Below are 24,548 nucleotides of genomic sequence, written 5' to 3'. Positions count from 1 at the left end.
AGATCAGGGCCGGGCTGACTGCGGGGAGGGGCCACAGGCGATTGGCTGGTGGGCCCCACCCCCAATTGGGGGTGGAGCAGGCTGTAGGGAGGGGCTGTGGGTGGTGGGCCAGCCAGCCCCACCCCCCCCATCAGGCTGGTTTGCTGGCCACAGTGGGCATCGTAGCGATTGGTCGTTCCGGCATTCCGGTCGCTGGCTTTTTATATATGTAGACTAGTGGCCTGGTGCATGAAATTCATGCACATTAAAGGGGGATTAATTAGAGGAAATAATTTAATATTGCTATTTGCCCTTCCTCTATAATAGAAGTGTCAGAGATGAAAGAAAATTAGTTAAATGTATATGAAAACCTTCCTCCTATCAGAGTCTGGGGCACACCATGGGACCCAGAGTCAAGTCCCCACCCACCCACATGCACCTCAAAATCGCATGAGACCCAGACGCGGCCAGGCCACCCCCCCCCCCCCCCAGTTGGGCTAGATCCAGACCCGGCCAGTCCCACCCTTGTCAAGCCCTGCTGGGCAGGGGGCATAACCTCAGGTCCCCTGGCCCAGTGCTAGGACGGGGGGTGTGGCCTGAGATCCCCCATCAAGCCCCGCCGGGTGGGGGGCATGGCCTGAAGTCCCCTGTCAAGCCCCGCCAGGAGGAGGGGGGGGCGCAGCCTCAGTTCCCCCGTCAAGCCCCACTGGCAGGGGGGTGCAGCCTCAGGTCCCCCGTCAAGCCCTGCTGGGCGGGGGGTGTGGCCTGAGTTCCCCCAACCCAGCACTGGGGGTGCACCTTGAGGTCCCCTGTCAAGCCCCGCCAGGCAGGGGAGCGCAGCCTCAGGTCCCCTAGCCCAGCACCAGGATGGGAAGCGCACCTTGAGGTCCCCCGTCAAGTCCTGCTGGGTGGGGGGGGGGGGGGGGCACGGCCTGAGGTCCCCCAGCCTGACGCCAGGGCGGGGGGTGCAGCCTGAGTTCCCCTGTCAAGCCCCATGGGGGCAGGGGAGGGCATAGCCTCAGGTCCCTGCTGATTGCTCGTTAAGGCTCCTTATGGGAACTTGGCTTCAGCTGTGTGTGCACTATCCTTTTGTGATGGAGTGATGGTCAATTAGCATATTACCTTTTTATTATATAGGATGAGGCCCTAAATGCTGACTGGAGCAGGTGTGTGGGGGTGGGAGTGGCTTGTTGACTGAGAAGGATGGAACCTGTCCTGTGGAGGCGCTTGTGTCAGTAGGTCTTTGAGCAGAGAGGCTGTTTTCCCTCCACTCTACTACCTCCTGGGTATGTGCCTGGCATTCCTGAGTCCCAGGGCTGATGAAGGAAGGATCCTTCCTGCTGCGCCTTACCATGCCAGTGTGCTGCTTTACTGCCAGTTGGGGATCAGTTGAGTTGATTTGCTCTTTTGGGTGTTACGACTATTTTATTTTTTTAATCATTGCATATTCTAAAATCTCACAATAAATACATATTGCTTTTGTATTAATTTAAATATACTAAAAATATGAAAAAAAATTTTCAGCTTTCTAAGTGAAATAAGTGAAAGTTGCTTTAGTGGACATGAAGGAACCTTTGAACTTGGTATCCACTGGCTGTCAGCCACAGGTCATTAATCTAGGACAGGTAGTAAATAAACAGAATCTTCAAATTCCACTTTCCTTAGGAATATTTTTCTAGCTATACCTGACTATGTCCTAATCAGATGTTTTATTAACGTGTGTATCAAAACCAATAGTTATGTCATGAAGAGCTGCCTTATCTTAGACATGTCTCATCTTCCTCTTTTCTAATTCAAGGAACATGTCACATCGGATTGCTGCAGAGAGCCAACCTCAGTGGAACTCTTCTTTCTGTACACACCCAAACTAAACATGCTTAACTTTCATCTTTAACATAACATGTATTGACTATGTATTTATTTAAAATGTTCTTGTTGATTTGTGAGAAAGGGAGAGTGAAGGAGGGATAGAAACATCAATGATGAGAATCATTGACTGGCTGCCTCCTGCACGCCCCCTACTGGGGATTGAGCCCAAAACCTAGGCACGTGCCCTGACCAGGAATAGAACTGTGACCGCAACTACTGAGCAACACTGGCTGGGCATGTATTGGCTTTTAAAAAGGCCTATCCCATACTGCGTTGTAAGGATGTATGAAGTGCCTTTTAACATCGATATGAAAGCAATTGTGGCAGCAGATAATGATTTCTGAAAATACATGATTACTGACTCTAGCTGTATTTGAATCACAAAAAGAAATCTGAATCTGGTAGGACTGCCAGGCACAAACTCTGAAATTCTACTAGTGTTGTTACTAGGGGGGTAACGTAGTTTACTTAATGGCTAGCTCTTTCCCAACCTTAGTTCTGGAAAAAGAGTTAGCCTGCGTTTATATGGTCCTCTACTGTTCTTTTAAGAATGAAGATGACTGTTTGATCTTGTTGAAGTCTTCCAGTGCTGAGAGATTCATTCTTTCTCACTTAATGGATGAGGTCAGAGTGCAGAGAGCTCTAGCCTGCATATAAAAACCAATGATGAAATGAGGCAGTGATTCTTAAGCCTTTGCTGGCTACCCTGGGACTGTTTATTATTCTGATGTTTAAAAGAGGCCATCCAAATCAATTTTCTTGAAAGAAACATTTATTTATAATCTCTATTAGTCAAACTGTTTCAAACAAATCCAGAACACATTTTCACATGTTGAGCCTTTAGTGTAAGGACAGTATGCCATGCGTGAAAGAAACGCTTATCCAGTAAAGCTCTCCCCTGACCACTTGAATACTGGAATGCTCAGGCAACAGACTGATGTGACAGAAATCTGCTTGAAAAAGGGCATGATGTAAAGCTCATATTAAGGTTTTTCACAACAAATATGTGTTTAAACAACATCTAATATCAACTTCTTAATTTTAAAACAAAACACCCTAGAATCAACTATCCCTTTAAATTAAAAAATAATAATCAATTTATACTCTCTTAAAAGAACTCCAACAATGTAAAATAAGTTCCAATTCCAGATATATATATATATATCTATATGTACATTTATAACTTAGGTGCTCTTTTGCACTATATGCTTTCATTCATGCAACACTGACAGAGGACTGGGCGCGAGGCTCTACAGAGGCCTCTCTGAGAAAGCAGTGTAGCTCCTCACTCGGCCAAAGAACAAGGGGGTGTACATCTTGTCAATCTCAAAAGCAGTGACTGCAGTCTCACCAGTTGACCTGGAAATAATGCACAAAATTACAAGTTACCAGGAAATTTCAACTCATTTAAAATCCTTGCATATTTCTAGAGGAGGGTTATTTTATATTTTAGCCTTAAAATTTTTAAAAATATATCTCAGTAAATTTAAATAAAGGCTCATTGTTGAAAATTTTAAAAATTTAGCAAAGTACCAAAAAGAAGTCACTCATAATTCTATCACTCAGATACAGCAATACAAAACACCTCTATCCAGTGTTTTTTCTAAACACATCAACCTATCAAGTTTTCCTATTGAGATCACACTCTATTGGTGATTCTGCTTTTTTCATTTAACATCATGACATATGCATTTCCTAACATCATTAAATACTCTTCAGAAGTCATTTTTAGTGGCTGCATAATATTTCTCTGTCTGCTTATACCACAATTGACTTAATTCCCCTTTTGTTGGAGATATAGGTTGTTTTCAGTACTAGGCAATTAAAAATGTGTTATTTTTTATTATGTCCTTTGGACATATTCCAAAGAGTAGAATTTCTAAGTCAAAAGCAATAGACATTTTAAGGCTATTGTTAAAATGTAATTTAGAAAGAATTATAATCCTAGAATAGAATTTAATATTTGTATGAGCAACAACATAATTACAGATGGGAGGGAAGGAAAGCAAATGGCAAGTTACACTACTACTACAGTCTTTTATATTTTTCTTCCCAAAAGGAGAAATAAACAAAAGCAGAAAGTTCAAGTGCCTTTATAAATATTACTAGAGGCCTGATGCATGAAATTCGTGCAAGAGTAGGCCTTCCTTCCCCCAGCTGCCGGCACCGGCTTCCCTCCAGCCGCTGGCAGGCACCCAGGACTTGGGCTTCCCTCGAAGCCCAGGCTTCGTCCGGAAAGACATCCTGTCTAATTAGCATATTACTCTTTAATTATTATAGATAAGGAAATCAACGTGAACCTTAGCAGCTACAAACAATGCCTCTAATAATATCTTTCTTTCTCCTTCCTAAAACATGATGCTTTTCATTTCTTTGATTCTACTTCTGGGTTTGGTTTCTTTCTTTGAAAAGAAAAAGAAATTCCACAGGTTACTGAGAGAAACAAACAGGAGATAAGTGAGAAAAAAGAAAACTTCTAGGACCTTCCAAAAATGAGTACAAAAAATTATTTGTAAGATATAAATGTGGCCAAAAAGTTTTCAATAAGGTGGTCAAGGTTGTGAAATAGGTTAATTGAAGGTGATCTCAAAATGTGTTGTCTCAGAATTTTGGATTCAACTAGAACGGAAAGGCTTCAGTCACACACAAATATTCTTTCGATTCCAACAGCATTTAACTTCAATAGCCACATGAACTGATATTTTATTAATTCCTTTTTAAAATTTTACTTATTTTTGTACTGCTCCTTTTTCACATATACTCTCTGCTCATTAATGATTTCTTACAGGTAAATCCTAACTCAAGGATCCAAGATGGCAGCATAGGAGGATGCTGAGACCTCCTCCCAAGAACATATCAACTGAATACTTATAATTGGAGCAATTCTCCTGAGAGAATTGGTCAACTGAACAGCTTCTGCACAACAGAGAGAGACCGCAGAGAGAAGGTTGGGGAACCGTGAGAGCACTACGGGAGCTGAGGAAACCATCAGGCCTGGACCAAGGGGTGAGAGCCATAGTGTGGGTACAGGGGGCCCCTTTGCAGGCCAGAAGGGAATGGTATGACATATTCAAAGTATCAAAAGCAAGGACCTACAACCAAGATTACTCTACCCACTAAGGCTGTCATTTAGAATCAAAGGAGAGATATATAGCTTCCTAGACAAGAAAAAGCTAAAGGAGTTCATCACCACCAAACCAGCATAACAAGAAATGTTAAAGGTACTTCTTTAAGAAGAAACAAATATGAATAATAAAATGGCAATAACTACATAACTATAACTATCAATAATTACTTTAAATGTAAATGGATTAAACACTCCACTCAAAAGACATAGGGTGACTGAATGGATAAGAAAACAATGCTGTGTATAAGACTGAAAGTAAAGGGATGGAAAAATATTTCATGCAAATGGAAACAATAACAAATAGCTGGGGTAGCAATACTTATATCAGACAAAACAGACTTTAAAACAAAGGCTGAAACAAGAGACAAAGATTCAGCAATTCTACTTATAAGTGTTTATCTGAAGAGAAACACTAATTCAAAGAGAAATATCTACCCCTATGCTCACTACAGCATTATTTACAACTGCCAAGATATGGAAGCAACCTAAGTGTCCATAGACAAATGTATAAAGATATGGTACATATATATAATGGAATATTACTCAGCCATAAAAAAAGATATCTTACCATTTGTGACAACATGGATGGACCTAGGGTATTATGCTAAGTGAAGTCAGACAGAGAAAGATAAATATCATATGATTTCACTTATATGTGGAATCTAAAGAACAAAATGAACTAATGAACAAAACAGAGACAAACTCATAGATACAGAGAACTTTTGGATGGCTGCCAGATAGGAAGGGATTGGGAGGATGGGTTAAAAAAGGGGAAGGGAGTAAGATGTATAAATTGCCAATTCTAAAAACAGTCATGGGGGTATAAGGTACTCAAAGTATAGTCAATAATATTGTAATAACTATGTATGGTGTAGACTTATCAGGGTGATCACTTCATAAGTTATATAAATCTATAATCACTGTTATACACCTGAAATAAAATGTCAACTGTAGTTAAAAAAATTATTTAAAAAAATTTTTTTTAATCTTGCAATTTGCAACAATGTGGAGGGTATTATGCTAAGTAAAATAAGTCAGACAGAGAAAGACAAATACCACATGGTTTAACTTATATGTAGAATATAAATAATATAAACAAATAAACAAAATAGTAACAGACTCATAGATACAGAGAACAGACTGATAGTTGCCAGGGGGAAGGAGGGTGTTGGGGGGATGGGTGAACACATGAAGGGAATATAGTCAGTAATATTGTGATAAGTTTACATGGTGACAGATGGTTACTAGAATTAGTGTACTGATCACATTGTAAGGTATATAAATGTCAAATTATATTGTACATCTGAAACTAATATAATACTGTGTACAAAACAGGTATAGCAGACTTCACTGTAAAATTCTTTCAACTTTTCTATATGTTTAAAACTTTTCATAAAATGTTTGAACATAAGGAATAAAACAATGGTGGAATATACCGGTAATAATTGAAAATAATGTTTCTGAAGAACATTTAAAGATATTACGCATGATTATCTATATACTAGAAGCCCAGTGCATGAAATTCGTGCACAGCGGGGGGTTGTCCCTCAGCCCAGCCTGCACCCTCTCCAATCTGGGACTCCTGGAGGGATGTCCAACTGCCCATTTAGGCCCGATCCTGGTGGGATCAGGCCTAAACGGGCAGTCGGACATCCCTCTCACAATCCAGGACTGCTGGCTCCCAACTGCTTGCCTGCCTGCCTTCCTGATTGCCCCTAACCGCTTCTGCCTGCCAGCCTGATCACCCCCTAACCACTCTGCTGCCAGCCTGGTTGATGCTTAACTGCCCCCCTGCCAGCCCGATTGCCCCCAACTTCCCTCCTCTGCCAGCCTGGTCACCCCTAACTGCCCTCTCCTACAGGGTTGATCACCTCCAACTGCCCTCCCTTGCAAGCCTGGTCCCTCTCAACTGCCCTCCCTTGCAGGCTGGGTGCCTCCCAACTGCCCTCCCCTGCTGGCCATCTTGTGGTGGCCATCTTGTGTCCACATGGGGGCAGGATCTTTGTCCACATGGGGGCAGCTATATTGTGTGTTGCAGTGATGATCAATCTGTATATTACTTTTATTAGATAGGATAGAGGCCTGGTGCACGGGTGGGGGCCAGCTGGTTTGCCCTGAAGGGTGTCCCGGATCAGGGTGGGGTTCTCTTGGGGCGTGGGGCAGCCTGAGCGAGGGGTCTGTGGTGGTTTGCAGGCCGGCCACGACCCCTGGCAACCCAAGCGGAGGCCCTGGTATCTGAAATTTATTTTCCTTCTACAATTGAAACTTTGTAGCCTGGAGCGGAGCCAAGCCTGCTGCTCCCTCCGGGGCGGCAGCCATTTCTGTGACAGTTAATTCACCTTCTACAATTGAAACTTTGTAGCCTTAAGTGGGTGAACCCGGCCAGGGTGTGCGGAAAGCTTTGCTTCCCCTATTGCCGCCGGCAACCCTGGCCTGCTCTCTCAAGCTCCATTCTGCCGCCATTTGTTTGAATTTGTTTACCTTCTATAATTGAAACTTTGTAGCTTAAGTGGAGGCTTAGGCCTGCAACGGCTATGGGAAAGCTTGGCTTGCTCTGTTACCTGGGTAACCTTGCTCTCTGTGGCTGTAGCCATCTTGGATGGGGGTTAATTTGCATAGTCGCCCTGATTGGCTGGTGGGCATGGCTTGACTGGTGGGCGTGGCTTATGTAGCGGAGTGATGGTTAATTTGCATATTACCGTTTTATTAGAGAGGATAAAAGCCTAAGCAACAGAAGGACCTAACAACTGGTCGGCAGGTCCCTATGATGCGCACTGGCCACTAGGGGGCAGACACTCAACACAGGAGCTGCCTCCTGGTGGTCAGTGCACTCCCACAGCCAACCTCCCACAGCTGGTCAACCTCCTGTGGTCCCTCCCCTCAGCTGGCCAGCCCGGATCAGGACTAGGCAAGACAGCCCAATGGGCACCGATTGCCTGCCAGGCCACGGGACCCCACCCACGCACAAATTTGTGCACCGGGCCTCTAGTATAAAATAAAATGTAAAAAAAAAAAAATCCTAACTCATAGAACAAAGAACTATATAGGAACTATCTAACAGATTTGGCTTTGGAATACAAGGGATCTTTTTAGCAGACTTATTTAAATCAGCGTATAATCCCTGAAAATAAACCAAATGGAAAAAAAGTAAAAAATGGTAAGATAAACATGGGAGAAGAAAAAAATCTGATGTTTTAAAATTGCCCTGAATAAGTCGACACATGAACAGCTTAGAATGACTATCATTCTACTCATGGAATGCCGCTTTCATTTCCAAAGCAGTGGTGCCCAGCCACGTTCCCACTGACACTGTGAGCTACGGATGCCTGGCCCGCTTTCAGTTTCAGTTTTTTTCTTTTTGGTCACTTTCTGGGTTTGCAAAGTAATATTATACTCTGCTTCTGTAATGTTAACTCAGGTTAACATCATGTGAGAGTTTCCTAAGCCTGACATGAAGTACACATTTATTCTGTAACCTTGGTATTTTTATTACATTCACCTACTTGTACGTAACGTGACAAGAATGATGTATCCAGATGAGTTTGTTGAACCTCTGGTGGCCACTGGAACACAGCTGTAGTCCTACATGAAAACTCTGATCTGCTTCTTGGACAGGGACACGGCGAAAATATCTGTATTTATAGTCAAGTGGTTTCTGTAAAAGAAAAGGTGCATGAACTGTAATGAAACCTCACTTCACTGAGATTTCATTATTAGAAGAATATTTATTGGAATATACTGGGTAGGGCAAAAGGAGGCTTACAGTTGTATGTGAAACACAGAGTTTATTCTTGCATTATTGTTATTCTTGTATTATATATTTCTCCATATGAACTGTAAACTTATTTTTGCCCACCCCTGTATTATGCAAGAATAACATAACATCTGTACATAGTAAAGTTGTTTTGGATATCACATACAAATGTGTATGGGTGTCTTGAAAAGCATAAGGTTTTTTCCCCTAATCATCATAGTAACCTCATGTACTAAATATGATTGCATTATTGCTATTTAATAGCTAAAGGAATGAAGACCCAGGCAGCTGAGTTAACACTGCAGTTTCAGAATGGAATTAAGACTTCTACCTCCTATCTCAAAGACTAGTATTTCCTTCTACTTAAAAACACTTGGGAATTTTTAAAGAGAGAAAATGATAAGTTGGTGAAGCCTGCAGAAAAAGCATGAGTATAACTTATTTTTTTTTGCAATAACAGTAAAATCGTCAATGGATAAATAAATGTGTCAAGCTTCATTAGAATCACACTCTGCAAATACTGCTGCTAAAAACACAAAAGTATCAACACTACATATGGTTTCATTGTTATCATATTCTGAAGAGAAAATGGGCATTCTACGTGGGAGTTCCTAAATTCTTATTAGATAAAACCTAAACAACTAGGGGCTCACAAATTCCCCATTTCTGACCTCAGGAAACTCATGGCCAAGGTCACTGTTACAGCAACTATCTCTGCTCCGCAGAAGCTGCCCCAGATTTCAGAAGCCTACCAGAGCCAGGAGGAGGAGCCAGGACAGTTGGCCACAGGATGATAGGACTAGAACTCACAGAGAACCCTACCCTGGCTATCTCGACACATAATGCTAGAGAAGGGAGATTCAGAACAAGGGAAACTTCTTTCAAATCCTACACCAACTTATAAAAGCAATAGGCTAGTAATTATCGTAACTTCCTCACAACTGACTTCATTATGGTTTTTAACCAGGACTAAAAAATTGCACATGAAGAAAGGTTGTAGAAATGAACATTAGGTCCTTGATCTGTTAAGAGTTCAAAAGCCCTCTACAGCGATCATATCTGCTTGGCATTTTCATTCTTTTGCAAAAATGGGAAGAAGGAATTATCTTACATTAGCTTATTTCCATTAGAAATTGAAATTCTCTATATGAATATCCTTATGAAAGAATTACTCATTTGAGCTAATTTAGGAAGAAAACCCCCTATGATTCAAAATGAGAAAAGCCAAAAAAATCATATTCGGGTATCATTTTACTAGTTACTTTACAGGATATTTTGGTTTTCCATTTTCACATGTGAAAAACCTACACCAGAAAAAAACCATTTGGAGAAAAACAAACAAGCTGATCCAATTAAAAATAATCACATTTTAGAAAACCCTCTAGTTCTCTTTAGAGAGATGCTATAAGTCAACATACATTTTGTATAATAGTTTTATTTGACCCTTTCTAATCAAGAATCCTTGAATGAAAGGGTACTCAAAAGTAGCCCTAGCTGGTTTGGCTCACTCAGTGGACAGAGCACTGACCTGCGGACCGAGAGGTCCCAGGTTTGATTCCAGTCAAGGGCACGTATCGGTGGCAGGCTCCTCCCTGGCCCCGGGCCCCTTCCTAGCCCAGGCGCTGGTCGGGGCGAGTGCAGGAGGCAACCAATCGATGTGTTTCTCTCATATCGATATTTCTCTCTGTCTTTCCCTCTCTCTTCCACTCTCTCTAAAAATCAATGGAAAAATATCCTCAGGTGAGGATTAAAAAAAAAAAAAAGTAAACTGCTATTTCAACCTTGTATACTCACTTCTTCTTTTTTCTTAGTTATCACAGCAAATACTTTGGTCTGATTGTCTGTATCTTGTGACAAGCGATAATGGCCCAGTAGAACTGCATCAGTTCTAAAAATAAAAAATATACTTTAAATCTAAGTCTATTAATCAGTTATTACATGTATTTAAGTAATCTAGGAAGTAATGGATTATTAATAGTGTTTAAGCAACTTGCTCGAGAAGAAATCAGCTAGGATGTGAGTGAACCTAGTTTCCAAGGCCCCAGAGACCCACTGAAGTACACTCTCCAGGGGAAAGGTGCAGAATTGATCTTTTTCACAAATGCCCACCCAGTGACTGTTTGTTAAATCATCCAGTAGTAAGTTAAGGAAACACAGGATTACATTAACCTATACATTCATATAAAATGTGACTTGGATAGAAAACGATAGGAAAACACTACCTGGTATTGCGAGTTCTTAGACGAGGAACGATGGACTGAGGCTCCTCGGGGGTTGTCAACATCATCACATGGCCATCAGGAAAGAATCTTATGTACCTGTGTAAGCAGAAACAGAACACCAAAAAACACCACACACAAAGTATAAAACTCGTCCTTCTCTACTGTACCTCAACCTAGCCATAGCTGTGAAACCGAGACGGAAATACCATGGGCCAAAGGACTGGCAAACATCATTAAAACATGACTGACAACCTGTGAGGCCAGGAACAAACAACGAAAGGCATTTTATTATCTGCCTTATAGGGAACTGTTGAACTTTTAGTTTCACTCACTGAATAAACAAGTTAGATTAAATAATACTCTATTAAAGTTCTGTATGTTTTTTCCTAAAACACTAATGTCAAACAAAAATGGAATCTCACAATACACAGTAGTTCACATATCTACTTATTTCTCACTGACAGTATTAGCTGATAAACAAAAAGGCTGAATAAGAGCACAAGCTATTGGAAAAGGCAAATGAGTACACCAAGGGCAAAAGACAAGAACTCTAAAATGTAAAATATTCTTAGATTTAGAGGCTAGGAGGAATTAAATTTGTAGTAACCCATTGGTTCTGTTGAGTACAATTCTTATTATAATGGTGGATAAAAATACTGAGGGCCATTTGTGGATAAATGCAAAAGCTACAGAGAAGAGATGTCCAATAACTAATTAATGAATACTTGGGAGAGAGAGAATTTTTCACTCACTCAGTTTACTACAGTTGTACCTGTAATATTCCACTTGGTGCCAGGCTCTATAGAAACCATCAAGAGACTGTTCCCCTTGACGAATATATGTGGTTTTACTGATATACACTCCTATAAAAAAGAAACATTTAAAAAAAAAAATAAGAACATAATAAATTTAAACATTTTAAAATTAAAATCATATAGAACATTTCTAGCTTCATTTTTATTGTAGTTTCCTTTAAATATGCTCATAATACTTAGGTCTGTTAGAGAAAACTAAGACTGGGTATTTATCAAAATCAACATGATAAATCTCTATTTCTCTTGAGTTCTAAAGGGTTCAACTTACCATCAAACCGAACACGGGGCCTTTCTAGAAACATCTCTCTCCAGGATGTGTATGGAACAAGTTTAATACAGCTTCTGCCCCAAACTTTCAAGCAGGCCAAACGCCATATTTCAGGGTCTCTAAGTAATAAAAGTACAACATCAATATATGTAAAAGGCTAAGTCCCTATGTGCAGAAACGGTCCTGCTACCAGCCAGCTTCTATTCAGCAACTATTTGTTGAGTGCCTGCTAGGCATAGTCCTGGGTCTGGAGACAGATTGGTGGACAAAGGCCCTGCTCTTTTACTGTTGGGAAAGCAAGAAAAGAGAAAGTTTCAGGTAATGTGCTCAGTGCAAAAACAAACAAAAGCAGGGTAAATAGACAAAGAAGTAGTGGTGGGAAAATAAAGACTATTTTAGATACAGTGGCCGAGAGAGGCCTCTCTGGGAGGTGATGAAGAAGAATACCCTGGGCAGAAACTGTAGCAAGTGTAAGACCCTCAGGTGAGTGTGTGGCTGGTATGCTCTAACAAGGAGCAAAAAAAGGCTACATGGTTGCAGCAAAGTGAGCAAGGTGAAGTATAGACTACATAATTTCAGGGGTAGTCAGGGGCAGGTGAGATCCTAGTTACAGGTAGGAGTGGCTATTAAGTAAGATAGAGGTCATCTGCCCACTTTCACTACTCCTGTTCAACATAGTTCTAAAAGTGCTAGCCATAGCAATTAGACAAGAAGAAGAAATAAAAGGTATCCAAATTGGAAAAGAAAACGTAAAACTGTCATTATTCGCAGATGACATGATACTGTACATAGAAAACCCTCAAGACTCCATCAAAAAATTATTAGACTTAATAAATGAATTTGGCAATGTAGCAGGATACAAAATTAATGCCAAGAAATATATGGCATTTTTATACACCAATAGTGAACTTACAGAAAGAGAGATTAAAAAAAACAATCCCATTTACCATCGCACCAAAAAAATTAAGATACCTAGGAATAAACTTAACTAAGGAGGTAAAAGACCTATACTCAGAAAACTACAGGACACTGAAAAAAGAGATAGAGGAAGACATAAACAGATGGAAGAACATACCATGTTCATGGATTGGTGGAATATACATCATTAAAATTTCCATACTACCCAAAGCAATCTATAGATTCAATGCACTCCCCATTAAAATACCAATGGCATATTTCACAGACCTAGAACGAACTCTCCAAAAATTCATCTGGAATAAAAAAGACCCCGAATAGCCACAGCAATCCTGAGAAAGAAGAACAAAGTAGGAGGGATCTCAATACCAGATATCAAGCTGTATTACAAAGCCACTTTTTTCAAAACTGCCTGGTACTGGCACAAGAACAGACATATAGACCAATAAAATAGAATAGAGAACCCAGAAATCGACCCAAACCACTATGCTCAATTAATATTTGACAAAGAAGGCAAGAACATACAATGGAGTCAAGACAGTCTCTTCAGCCGAAACCCGTTTGGCTCAGTGGATAGAGCATCGGCCTTCGGACTCAAGGGTCCCAGGTTCGATTCTGGTCAAGGGCATGTACCTTGGTTGCGGGCACATCCCCAGTAGGGGGTGTGCAAGAGGCAGCTGATCGATGTTTCTCTCTCATCGATGTTTCTAACTCTTTATCCCTCTCTCTTCCTCTCTGTAAAAAATCAATAAAATATATTTTTAAAAAAAGACAGTCTCTTCAATAAATGGTGTTGGGAAAATTGGACAGATAAATGCAAAAAAAATTAAACTAGACCACCAGTTTACACCATACACAAAAATAAACTCAAAATGGATAAAGGACTTAAACATAAGATGGGAAACCATAAAAATCTTAGAGGAATCCACAAGCAGCAAAATCTCAGACATATACCAAAGCATATCTTCACTGATACAGCTCCTAGGGCAATGGAAACCAAAGAGAAAATAAACAAATGGGACTATATCAAAATAAAAAGCTTCTATCAGCAAAAGAAACTATCAACAAAACAACAAGAAAGCCCACTGCATGGGAGAACATATTTGCCAATGTTATCACCGATAAGGGTTTAATCTCCAACATTTACAGGGAATGCCACAACTTAACAAAAGGAAGATAAACAACCCAATCAAAAAATGGGCAATGAATCTAAATAGATACTTTTCAAAAAGAGGACACAAGGAAGGCCAAGAGACACATGAAAACATGCTCGAAGTCACTAATTATCCGAGAGATGCAAATCAAAACGACAATGCAGTATCATCTCACACCTGCCAGAATGGCTATTATCAACAAATTAACAAATGACAAGTGCTGGCGAGGATGCGAAGAAAAAGGAATCCTTGTGCACTGCTGGTGGGAATGCAGACTGGTGCAGCCACTGTGGAGAACAGTATGGAGTTTCCTCAAAAAACTAAAAATGGAACTCCTATTTGACCCAGTGATCCCACTTCTAGGAATATATCCCAAGAAACCATAAACACCAATCAGAAAGGATATATGCACCCCTATGTTCATAGCAGCACAATTTACAATAGCTAAGATTTGGAAACAGCCTAAGTGCCCATTAGCAGATGAGTGGATTAAAAAACTGTGGTACATCTACACAATGGAATACTACGCTGCGGTAAAAAAAGAATTCTTACCATTTGCAATAGCATGGATGGAACTGGAGAGCATTATGCTAAGTGAAATAAGCCAGTCAGAGAAAGATAAATATCACATGATCTCACTCATTTGTGGAATACAATGAACAACATAAACTGATGAACAAAAACAGATCCAGAGACAGAGAAGCATCAATCAGACCGTCAAACCTCAGAGGGAAGGTAGGGGAGGGTGGGGGTAAGGGGAAGAAATCAACCAAAGGACATGTATGCATGCATATAAGCCTAACCAATGTACACAGACACCAGTGGGGTGAGGGCAAGAGTGGGGGGGTAGGAGGGGGCCAATGGGAGGATAAGGACACATATGTAATAAATTAATCAGTAAAGAAAAAAAAAGATAGAGGTCACTGCAGGGTTTTGAACATGACTTATGCTTTTAAAAGATGAGTCTGGGAGAGGTCCAAAATGGTGGTGGCATTAGAGGATGCTGAACCCACCCCCTCCCATGAGCAAACTCAAATAAACACATATATAGTGAGCAATTACTCCTGCATGACAACTGAGGACTGAATGAACAGCTTCTGAACAATGAGCAAAGAAAGATGAATAGAGAAGACTGGGAAACCACAGGAGCCCTCTGGGAGCTGAGGGAACTGTCTGAGCTGGAGGAGCTGGTGAGAGCCATGTTTACGTCCCCCGCCACTTCAACAGGTTGAGCAGGGGCTTTACTTGGGTGCTTGGGCTTACCTGCAAGATCACCACAGTGAGCTCCCAGCTACATTACCCAGGGCCGTTTGCCTCCAAATAAAGGAAGCTAACAGGGATATCAGCATCACATGCTCCTTCTGGCTTCTCTGCAGGGAGCCCTCCAACCTCTCAAGCCAATACTCCCAGTGCTGCATGCACCTGACCCACTCCAACCAGCTTCTTAAAACTACCTGGCAATGAAGCCTACACCGGTATCATTCTACACCAAACTACATGAGACTGTACAAAGAAGGCTGGGGAGCCACAGGAACCCTCTGGGTCGGAGGTGCCAGTAAGCGACATTGTTTATGTCCCCCTTCCATAGAGTGGGCGGGGGCTCTATCCAGGCGCTTTGGCATATCTGCAAGGTCACTGCAGCACATTCCCAGACACATCACCCAAGCCCATTTTGCCCCTGAATGAGGGAACAAGCAGGATCAACAGGGCATTACTACCTGCATTTGACCTCCCCACCCAGAGCATCTCCAACTTGGTAGACCAGTGCCCTGGAAACCTTAGCACCTACTCAGCACCCTACTCGCCTGCCAAAACCACCCAGGACACAGATCCTATACAGAGGCCATTTCTACATAAAGCCACTTTTTCAAGACTGGAAGAAATAGCTATTGTGTCTAATTCATATAAACAAACATGGAAAGTAAAAAATAACAGAATCTCTCTCAAATAAAGGAAAAAGAAAATTCCCCAGGAAAAAAAGCTCCAAGGAAATGAAGACAAGTAATTTGCCTTATAAAGAATTTTTAAAAAATGGTCATAAGGATGCTCACCAAACTTGAGTGTGGAATAAAGGAACTCAGGGGAACTTTTACAAAGAGAAGGTATAATAAACAGGCAGACCTGAAGAATACAACTGGCATAAAAAACCATGAAGGAACCAACAGCAGAATACATGATACAGAAGAAAAGATCAATGACCTGGAAGACAGAATAGTGGAAATCTATAAATCAGAACAGCAAAAATAAAAAATTATAAAACACAAGGATAGTGTAAGGGACCTCTGGGATAATTTCCAGTGCTCAAACACTCCCATTATAAGGATCCTAGAAGGAGAAAAAGAGGGAAGGAACAGAAACCTTATTTACAGAAATGGCTGAAAATTCTCCTAACCTGGGAAAAAAAAACAGACCTCCAGGTCAAGGAAGCACATAGGGTTCCAAGCAAGATGACCCAAATAGACCCATATCAAGTCATATTGTTATTAAATGGTAAAAGTTAAAGACAATGAGACAATCTTAAAGGAAGCAGGAGAAAAATGAGTTACAAACAAAGGAAACCCCATACGGCTATTAGCTGATTTCTTAGCAGCAACTTTACCGGTTGGAAGGGAGTGGAAGGTCATCTTTAAAATGCTGCAAGAAAGGAACTGATAGTCTAGATCAAGTTACCCAGCAAAGCTATCATTCAGATTTAAAGGAGAGGTAAAGAGTTTCCCAGACAAGCAAAAACTAAAGGAGTTCATCATCATTAAACCAGTTTTACAATAAATATTGAAGGGTCTTCTTTAAGCAGAAAAGGCCATAAGCAGAAATAAAAGAGTATGAGAAAAAGAATCTACCAGGTAAAGCCAAATATTTAATAAATATAGCCAATCTAACATTTAAAAAGCTACTATGAAGGTCAAAAGAAAAAAGTAATGGTGGCTGAACTAGAATGTACTTCGGAGAAATAGTAAAATGGTCAGACTGGAGATATATTTTACAAGTAGTGCCAATGAGTTTTTGTTATGGGATTAGTACAAAAAGTGATGTTAAAAGATGTATTGAATAGTCATATGATTCTTACACAACTCAAAAAGTGTTTAACTTCGTTTATAACTTAAAATATTCAGTTTTAAAGGTGTAAAACTACTTATATTGGAACCAGACTAAAAAAAAGAGACCCCCTCCAAATTTATGTTGCAATGCATATTTTAAAAAAATTACTTTTCTTTTATAACATATGAAGTTTAATCCCTGAAAATTTGTTTTCTTAATAAACTTCCTCTTTATGTTTTCTCAAGTATAATCAAAAGAAAAGTTAATGGAGGAACAGTGCTAGAGACCCAAATTTCAAAAGGTTGGTGGTAATCCACTAGATATTAAATAGGTTCTTTTTAAATAATACAAAAAAATCACCAAAAACCAAAGACTTCAAGCAATTCAAATATTTTACCCAAAATACAAGACTCCAAATGAAATTGGGTTATTTAAAAATAGTGCATCTAAAATTTAAGAATTAAAGTTACAAAAAAAGTTCTAAATGCTAAGGACTAAGTATGTATCTACACTAATAAAAGAGTAAGATGCAAATTGACCATACCTTTGTGACACCCACCAGCCAATCACGAGTATGCAAATTAACCCAACAAAGATGACTGGTTAATTTGCATACACAGGTGCCAAGTGGCCGGGGGCGGGTCGGGGCGGGACACATGCATCACTGCCATGGTGACAACACAGGCGTTCCGCACTGCCCCAGCCACTCTGGGCCTCTGGGCAGCGTGGGAAGGTGGAAAGGCGACTCCAGCCAGAGCGAAGGCTGTGCAGGCAGCCAGGGGAAGGAAGGCCTGCGCTTGCACGAATCTTCATGCATCGGGCCTCTAGTTTTTACATAAGATGCCCATGAAAGACTACCAGTCCCAAATGATGTTATACTATGATTATTCTTCACACAGCATGATTTCAAAAGTATAGGGTAATTTTTAATGGGCTAAAAGAAAATTCTAGTGCAATCAAAATTTAAATCATTACCACTTAATGGGTTTAGAGTTACTGTGAAAATGGCTTGAGTATTTTTTATTTTTATTTTTTTGGCATGATTTCTTTGCTAAATCAGCTAAGCTAGCATGCAAACTACTCTATCGAAGTGTGTGACGGTATCTGCTCCACATATTATTCTATACCATGGAAACCCAGTGCATTCCAGCCTTTAAATGCTAAGTAGTTTGAGAAAATCACATATGTACAGCTCAGCAAAATGTTCTAAAATAGCTTTTATCCAGAACATCAATCAAGTTCTTTTATTAAAACTGGCAAACGACCATAATCCCTTCTTTTATCACTGCCTGAGGTGTTTTTAAAAAAAGTAAGTACCTGGCACAGATATAGAATCCTCTGCACACCTGTGACAACTGCTCTAAGGATCTGAGATCCAAATCACTAGACACCACCCATCGGAAGATGTACATCAGGACCTCCATTGGCAGCACTGCAAAAGAAAATCACCCTTTCAGTGCCTCTCCTGACAGCCTACTGCCACGTTCTCAGGGCAGGTACCTTTATGTATTCCTACAAATTTATGAATCACACCTTCAGTATTGCTCAGACATAAAGCATGAGTGTATTTAACTACCCCAAAGTAATAATAGTTACTAACATGAAGACACAAATATCTTTGTGTGTTGTTGTTTTTTTTCCCAGTATAGAATAGATCTGAAGCTACTTTTATAAAGCACCCCTATCCCTTGGAAGATCTTTTGTCACCAAGATATATTACAATAAGTGTGCTAGCCCTCGCCGGCTTAGCTCAGTGGATACAGTGGCAGCCTGTGGACTGAAGGGTCCCAGGTTCGATTCCAGCCCAGGACACATGCCTGGGTTGCGGGCTCGATCCCCAGTGGGGGGCATGCAGGAGGCAGCCAATCAATGATTATCATCATTGATGTTTCTCTCTCTCTCTCCCTCTCTTCCTCCCTGAAATCAATAAATATATTTAATAAATAAATAAATAAATAAAATAAGTAAATAAATAAATAAAACAAGTGTGCTAGAAAAATAATCTACTATATGTGTGTGTGTGTGTGTGATTGCATTTAACAGTAAAAGTTGTTTTCATCTTCTTGAAAATTTCTAATTGTCCCCCATAACAAATGAAATATTTTAACATATGAAAAGAAAAGAAAAACATTCATTTTTAAACATTCAGCTTATCTCAGGACTACTGTCCAACTTGGCTGAAACATCTGATGATACTCCTTCAATCTTCTTAGGACAGCCCCCAACAACTCAAGACACTCACGCTCTTAGATCTTCAGTGAAGAAAGTATGGCATCCTTGAACAACGGCACTACAAACTCTGATCCACTTTGAACTTTGAAATGCTTATCAGTATACACAAACCATAATTATAACTAGATCTCCAATCTTATCTGACCTCAGAAGTTTGGAAGACTAAAATCTAAGGTTAAAGTATTTCTCATGGACTGATAACAAGCGTAAATTCTCACCTGATATGTGAGTCTGACTGCTCTCAAGTTCGGGCTGACACAGTTTGAGCACAGACTCCTGAAACGTGAGCTGCTGCTGGAAGTAGGACAAGAGATCTGCCATCTTGCTATCATCATCGTTATCTTCAATGCTGCAAAAGGAGGGAGGTGAATACACTAAGGGCCTCAGTCTACAAACAGAAAGCTTAGTAACTGATTTTTCATAGTATTTTCAAATCTTCTTTATAAAAAGTCATTTAAAAGCAAACTACTGCTTTTTTCTTTGATGTGATAAAAGTATGCCCTGCCTTGCAGAGGAGTACCATAACAAAGCTTCAGCAAATTTAATTCCCACCCAGAATTAGAATTAGAATTAGAATTTTGGAATACAAATGTTGAGATTTATTAGTTTCATTGTAGAGATTTCATGTGTTAATGAAAAAGATAATTTCACATGATTTTTAAAATCTTATGTAAACATATTCTTTTAAAAGTAACTGTAATCCATCTAATTGGATAAAAATCAAATATATTGTACAGATGTCATTTGAGGTACTTACCAAGGGTTTTCTAATAGATGTGCCTTATCACCCTACATTTAGAGGAAAATGTGTAACTTAAACAATTTTAATAGGGTCCACAAATCATCTACCAATATAAACAAACATGTAGAGTTCCATTTTTGTTGAGAGTAACCTTAAAAATGATCAGATGTACCAAATGGCTTAGATGAGGATGAAGTTAGGAAACCAGGAAAAGCTTACAATAATACAACCAAGGGCGAGTGTGGTTGAGTCTAAATGAATTCAAGAGCTACTTTATCAACGTTTTGCAAAAGGCAAAGAAAAAAAAAAAGCAGAGACTTTTAGGGCTTATTATATATGATGATAAAAAACACACAAATGTATCTTTAAAGAACTTTCATAGCATTTAGGTTTGTATAAAAGAATTTCACAGAAAAAAATGCTTCTTTAATGTTTTAATACAAACTTCCTTAACAACACTTGGAGTCTATTTCTAGAACTGGCTAAGAACTGGGTCCAAATGATTCTACCCAAATTTTAAAGAGGCTTAGCAAAAGCCCAAATGATACCTTTTAAGTATGAACTACCTTACACTATTAAGTCTAATCTGCTGAACAATATTATTGGCCGAAAAGTTCAAATAGGCGATTAATAATGACTTCATTGGGATGTTTTTAATGTGGCTTATCCAAAGCTTAAGTGCTAATACTGTAAGCAGTTAACAAGCATTGGTAATAAATATAAGTTATTGATAAAGGAAATTTCTTAATTATTTCATGGCAGAAGTAATATAATAGATAATATAATGTCTTATTACCCAAACTCTATTTTTCTAGATGTTCATCTTTTTTAAAAAATATATTTTTATTGATTTCAGACAGGAAGGGAGGGATAGAAACATCAATGATGAATCATTGATTGGCTGCCTCCTGCACACCCCCTACTGGCGATCGAGCCCACAACTTGGGCACGAGCCGCAATCTCCTGGTTCAAAGGTCGATGCTCAACCGCTGATTCACATCAGCCAGACGGCGTTGTTCATTTTAAACCTGACATTGTCTCATGGGTTCAGACTCCCTTCCCTTCTATTATCAGCAAATTGGGCTTCTGGGGATAAAGGGGTTGAGCCAAAATAATTTTATAATTGTTTTGCAGATAGCTTCAAAAGTACTGACTTCAAAATATATTCTCTTGATCTTTATCATATAAAACCATCACGGCTGACTCAAGAGCTAGGTCTATCCAATGAAATATGGTTTATTTGGTGATTGCTTATATCCTGCACCTGTGCTTTTAAACCAATGTTACAATTAATGATATTCCACCTACATACCTTAAGGAATAATAAACTAAGTCTTGTTATAATTCAGCATTTTCCTAATAAAATGAAAAACTCCCTTGTAAGTAAAAATTTATAGTTTCAAACATATACAAAAGGAGAAAGACTAGTGTAATGAAACCCTATTTCAGCAGTTATTAACACTTTGCAATTCTGGCTTAATTACATTTTAATAGTCTTGACTTTAAATAGGTTTCAAAAAGTTGAAATATGCCCTGTAATTTACTCCTTTCAATAATCACTGCTTTTATAAAACAATTCTTTCATCACCTTATTTCTGTTGTGTCTATTTAAAATGTGCATTTCTATATTTTAATATTAAATTTCCCTAATTAAAAATTTCTATAACTTTATCAACAAGTCTTTATACTAAACACTATATGACTTAAGAGAAAAGTACCATCTTCTTATCATGTTAAGAGTCAACAGGCCAAAGATGCTTAACTTTAACAAACTCTATGTATTACTGTCTATCAAATTATATACGCACTAGCTGTTTCCAACGCCATCACCATCTGGAGACCGGGTATAAGTAATCTTGAACTCTATATCAGGTACAAGTTGCATAGCCCTACGATAAAACTTGATGGCTAAAAGAAGAAATAAAGCTAAATTAGCTATGACCACACATTTTTGTCATTTCCTTTGATTACCCTTAACTGTGGTTTAGTTTGGTAACTTTCTTTACAAACAGCCAAATTCCCTTTATCTACATGCCACAGTAGTTCAGTGAACAAACTTATTTCTAAACCTTACTACTCAGAAATAATCTTTCTTCTCCCTAAAGCTAACATGTTACAGAAACTTAAGGTGTTGCATTTTACTGGTCTTTTAGCCCTTCCCATCATTTTCCTCGGCCTCTTATGTATTGTCAGAAGTGATCTTATGTAGCTGTCTTTCTTCAAACTTTGAAAATGCAACTGCTATAGCCCCAACAAAAAAACTTTTAAGTAAATTTTTCTTTCTAAAACACAGAATTAAGGAAAATCAAATGCTCCCTAGTGGGTGGAATAAAGAGAAGAGTTTTTTCAAATTTATTCTTCAAATCCAACTTTAGTCCAGCTGCCTCTTATTTAGCTAAATAACCTTTAAAACCTCTTTTTGTTTTGTTTCAAATAAATCTCCTGGCCTGGGGTTTAGAGTTATAATATTTGATAATATCTTACACAGTGATATACCAATAGAACGTGGGGCTATAGAGGCCAACTAGATGAAGTCTATTTAATTCAGTACACTCTGCCATGTTTTTTTTACTCTGTGTGAATCACTATACACTAAGTGGAGGTGGGAATTTTTCAAACTAATTAAGACTATAGAGAGATATTAATTGGACCCTTTTAATATCTCAAGGTGACAAATATCACTAGAAGAAATTTGCCAATAATGCAATAATTCTGAAAATGTCATTTTAAGGGCATATTCAAGGGCTCCGAACAAAAGAATATTTCCTGTGCCCCAATTATTAGCTTTACTATGACAAAATAAAAGCCCAAATACAAACATAATATGGTAAGTAGCCTCATCACTGTGTTTACTTATGTATTTCTATTAGCCTACTAATAGAAACAAAGTTAAAGGTTATTACTTGACAGATAACATAAATTAGAACTTAGAAAATATGTTCCTCAATGGATCCTTAATATTTCCCCATTATAGAAGAAGTATATTTTTAAATAACTAGTAATATTTTAAAGACTTTAATAATGAAGAATATTAAAAACTAAATATTAAAAAAGTCATTTTATTCATCCTATCAATATTATATCTCCCAGCAATATTTTTTTTTGAAAAGAGTAAGGTTATATAGAAGTAAAATTTTTATTTTTGATAGTTTAAGAACCAATTTCAAATATAGGGAGACTGATGTTCTATACCAAATATATTCTAGTAAAAAAATTTCTCAGTAACAGAGTCATTATCCAGAAATGTCATGATAGTATGACCCTGAATTTTTACCTTCATAGAGAGCTCCATTTTGTTCTTCTTCTACTGCTTTTAGGAAGAGTTCTCGAGCCTATAAAAATAAACGGTGGAAAAATATTTTGAAAATCAGTATTAAAAATGAGTATGAATAGCAGAGAATAGTCCTCTCAACAAATGGTGCTAGAACAACTGGACATCCATAGGCAAAATAACAAACCTCGACCTAAACCTCACATCTTACATAAAAATTAATTTGAATGTGATCATTGACTTACATTAAAATTTTTTAAACTTTCAGAAAAAAAAATGATAAAAGAAAATCTTGGAGACCTAGCAGTAAGCAAAATTCTTATACTTCACACCAAAAACACAAGCCATAAAAGCTGATAAATTGGACCTCATCAAAGTTAAAAACGTGTTCTGCAAAATATTCTGTTAAAGAAGATGGAAAGACAAACTATAACCTGAGAGAAAGCATTCAGAAAACAAAATAAACTCTCAAAACTCAACACTGAAAACATAAGCAATCTAATTAGAAAAGATAAACCAACATTTCACAGAGAGGATATAAAAGCTGGAAATAGCACATGAAAACAGCACCATTAGACATTAGGAAAATACAAATTAAAATTAAAATGATGTGACCCAGCCAGTGTAGCTCAGTGGTTGAGCATGGACTCATGAACTAGGAGGTCATAGTTTGATTCTGGTCTGGGCAGATGTCTGGGTTGTGGGCTCGATCCCCTGTAGAGGGCGTGCAAGAGGCAGCCAATCAATGATTCTCTTTCATCATTAATGTTTCTGTCTCTCCCTCTCCCTTCCTCTCTGAAATAAAAATGTATTTTAAAAAAGTACAATGAAGTATTACTATACACCTATCAGAATGGCTAAAATCAAAAAGTAACGACACACCAAATGCTGACAAGGATGCAGAGACACTGGATCACTCGTACATGGCTTAGGGAACATAAAATGGTACAAACACTCTGTAAAACAGTTGGGCAGTTTCATACATACATATATATAAGTTAAAATATTCAGTTTTAAAGGTGCACTATATATATAATTGGTTTTAGAGAGAGAGGAAGGGAAAGGAGAGAGAGAGAGAAACATCCATGGGAGAGAAACATCAATCAGCTGCCTTCTGCATGCTCCCTACTGGGGGATCAAGTCCTGACTGGGAATCGAACC

General features: G+C 38.9%; 1 protein-coding gene across 1 annotated transcript in view; it reads right to left on the bottom strand.

The window, feature by feature from the left end:
* Positions 1–2,608: 2,608 nt before the first annotated feature.
* The window catches only part of FBXO9 (F-box protein 9), a 32,852-nt gene continuing 10,912 nt past the window's right edge, over positions 2,609–24,548 (bottom strand). The window contains exons 4-13 of the mRNA XM_054722416.1: positions 23,391–23,450; positions 21,925–22,024; positions 19,593–19,723; positions 18,460–18,574; positions 12,035–12,153; positions 11,724–11,814; positions 10,952–11,047; positions 10,524–10,617; positions 8,479–8,630; positions 2,609–3,207 (exon numbers count right to left, since the gene is read on the bottom strand). Coding sequence (XP_054578391.1) covers positions 3,099–3,207; positions 8,479–8,630; positions 10,524–10,617; positions 10,952–11,047; positions 11,724–11,814; positions 12,035–12,153; positions 18,460–18,574; positions 19,593–19,723; positions 21,925–22,024; positions 23,391–23,450 — 1,067 coding nt within the window. The 3' untranslated portion in view covers positions 2,609–3,098. The remainder of the gene's footprint in view (positions 3,208–8,478; positions 8,631–10,523; positions 10,618–10,951; positions 11,048–11,723; positions 11,815–12,034; positions 12,154–18,459; positions 18,575–19,592; positions 19,724–21,924; positions 22,025–23,390; positions 23,451–24,548) is intronic.

Source organism: Eptesicus fuscus, chromosome 10 (genome assembly GCF_027574615.1).
Source record: "Eptesicus fuscus isolate TK198812 chromosome 10, DD_ASM_mEF_20220401, whole genome shotgun sequence".
In the NCBI taxonomy this organism is placed as follows: domain Eukaryota; kingdom Metazoa; phylum Chordata; class Mammalia; order Chiroptera; family Vespertilionidae; genus Eptesicus; species Eptesicus fuscus.
The sequence above is the reverse complement of the archived record's forward strand: the minus strand, read 5'-3'. Positions and strand labels throughout refer to the sequence as shown.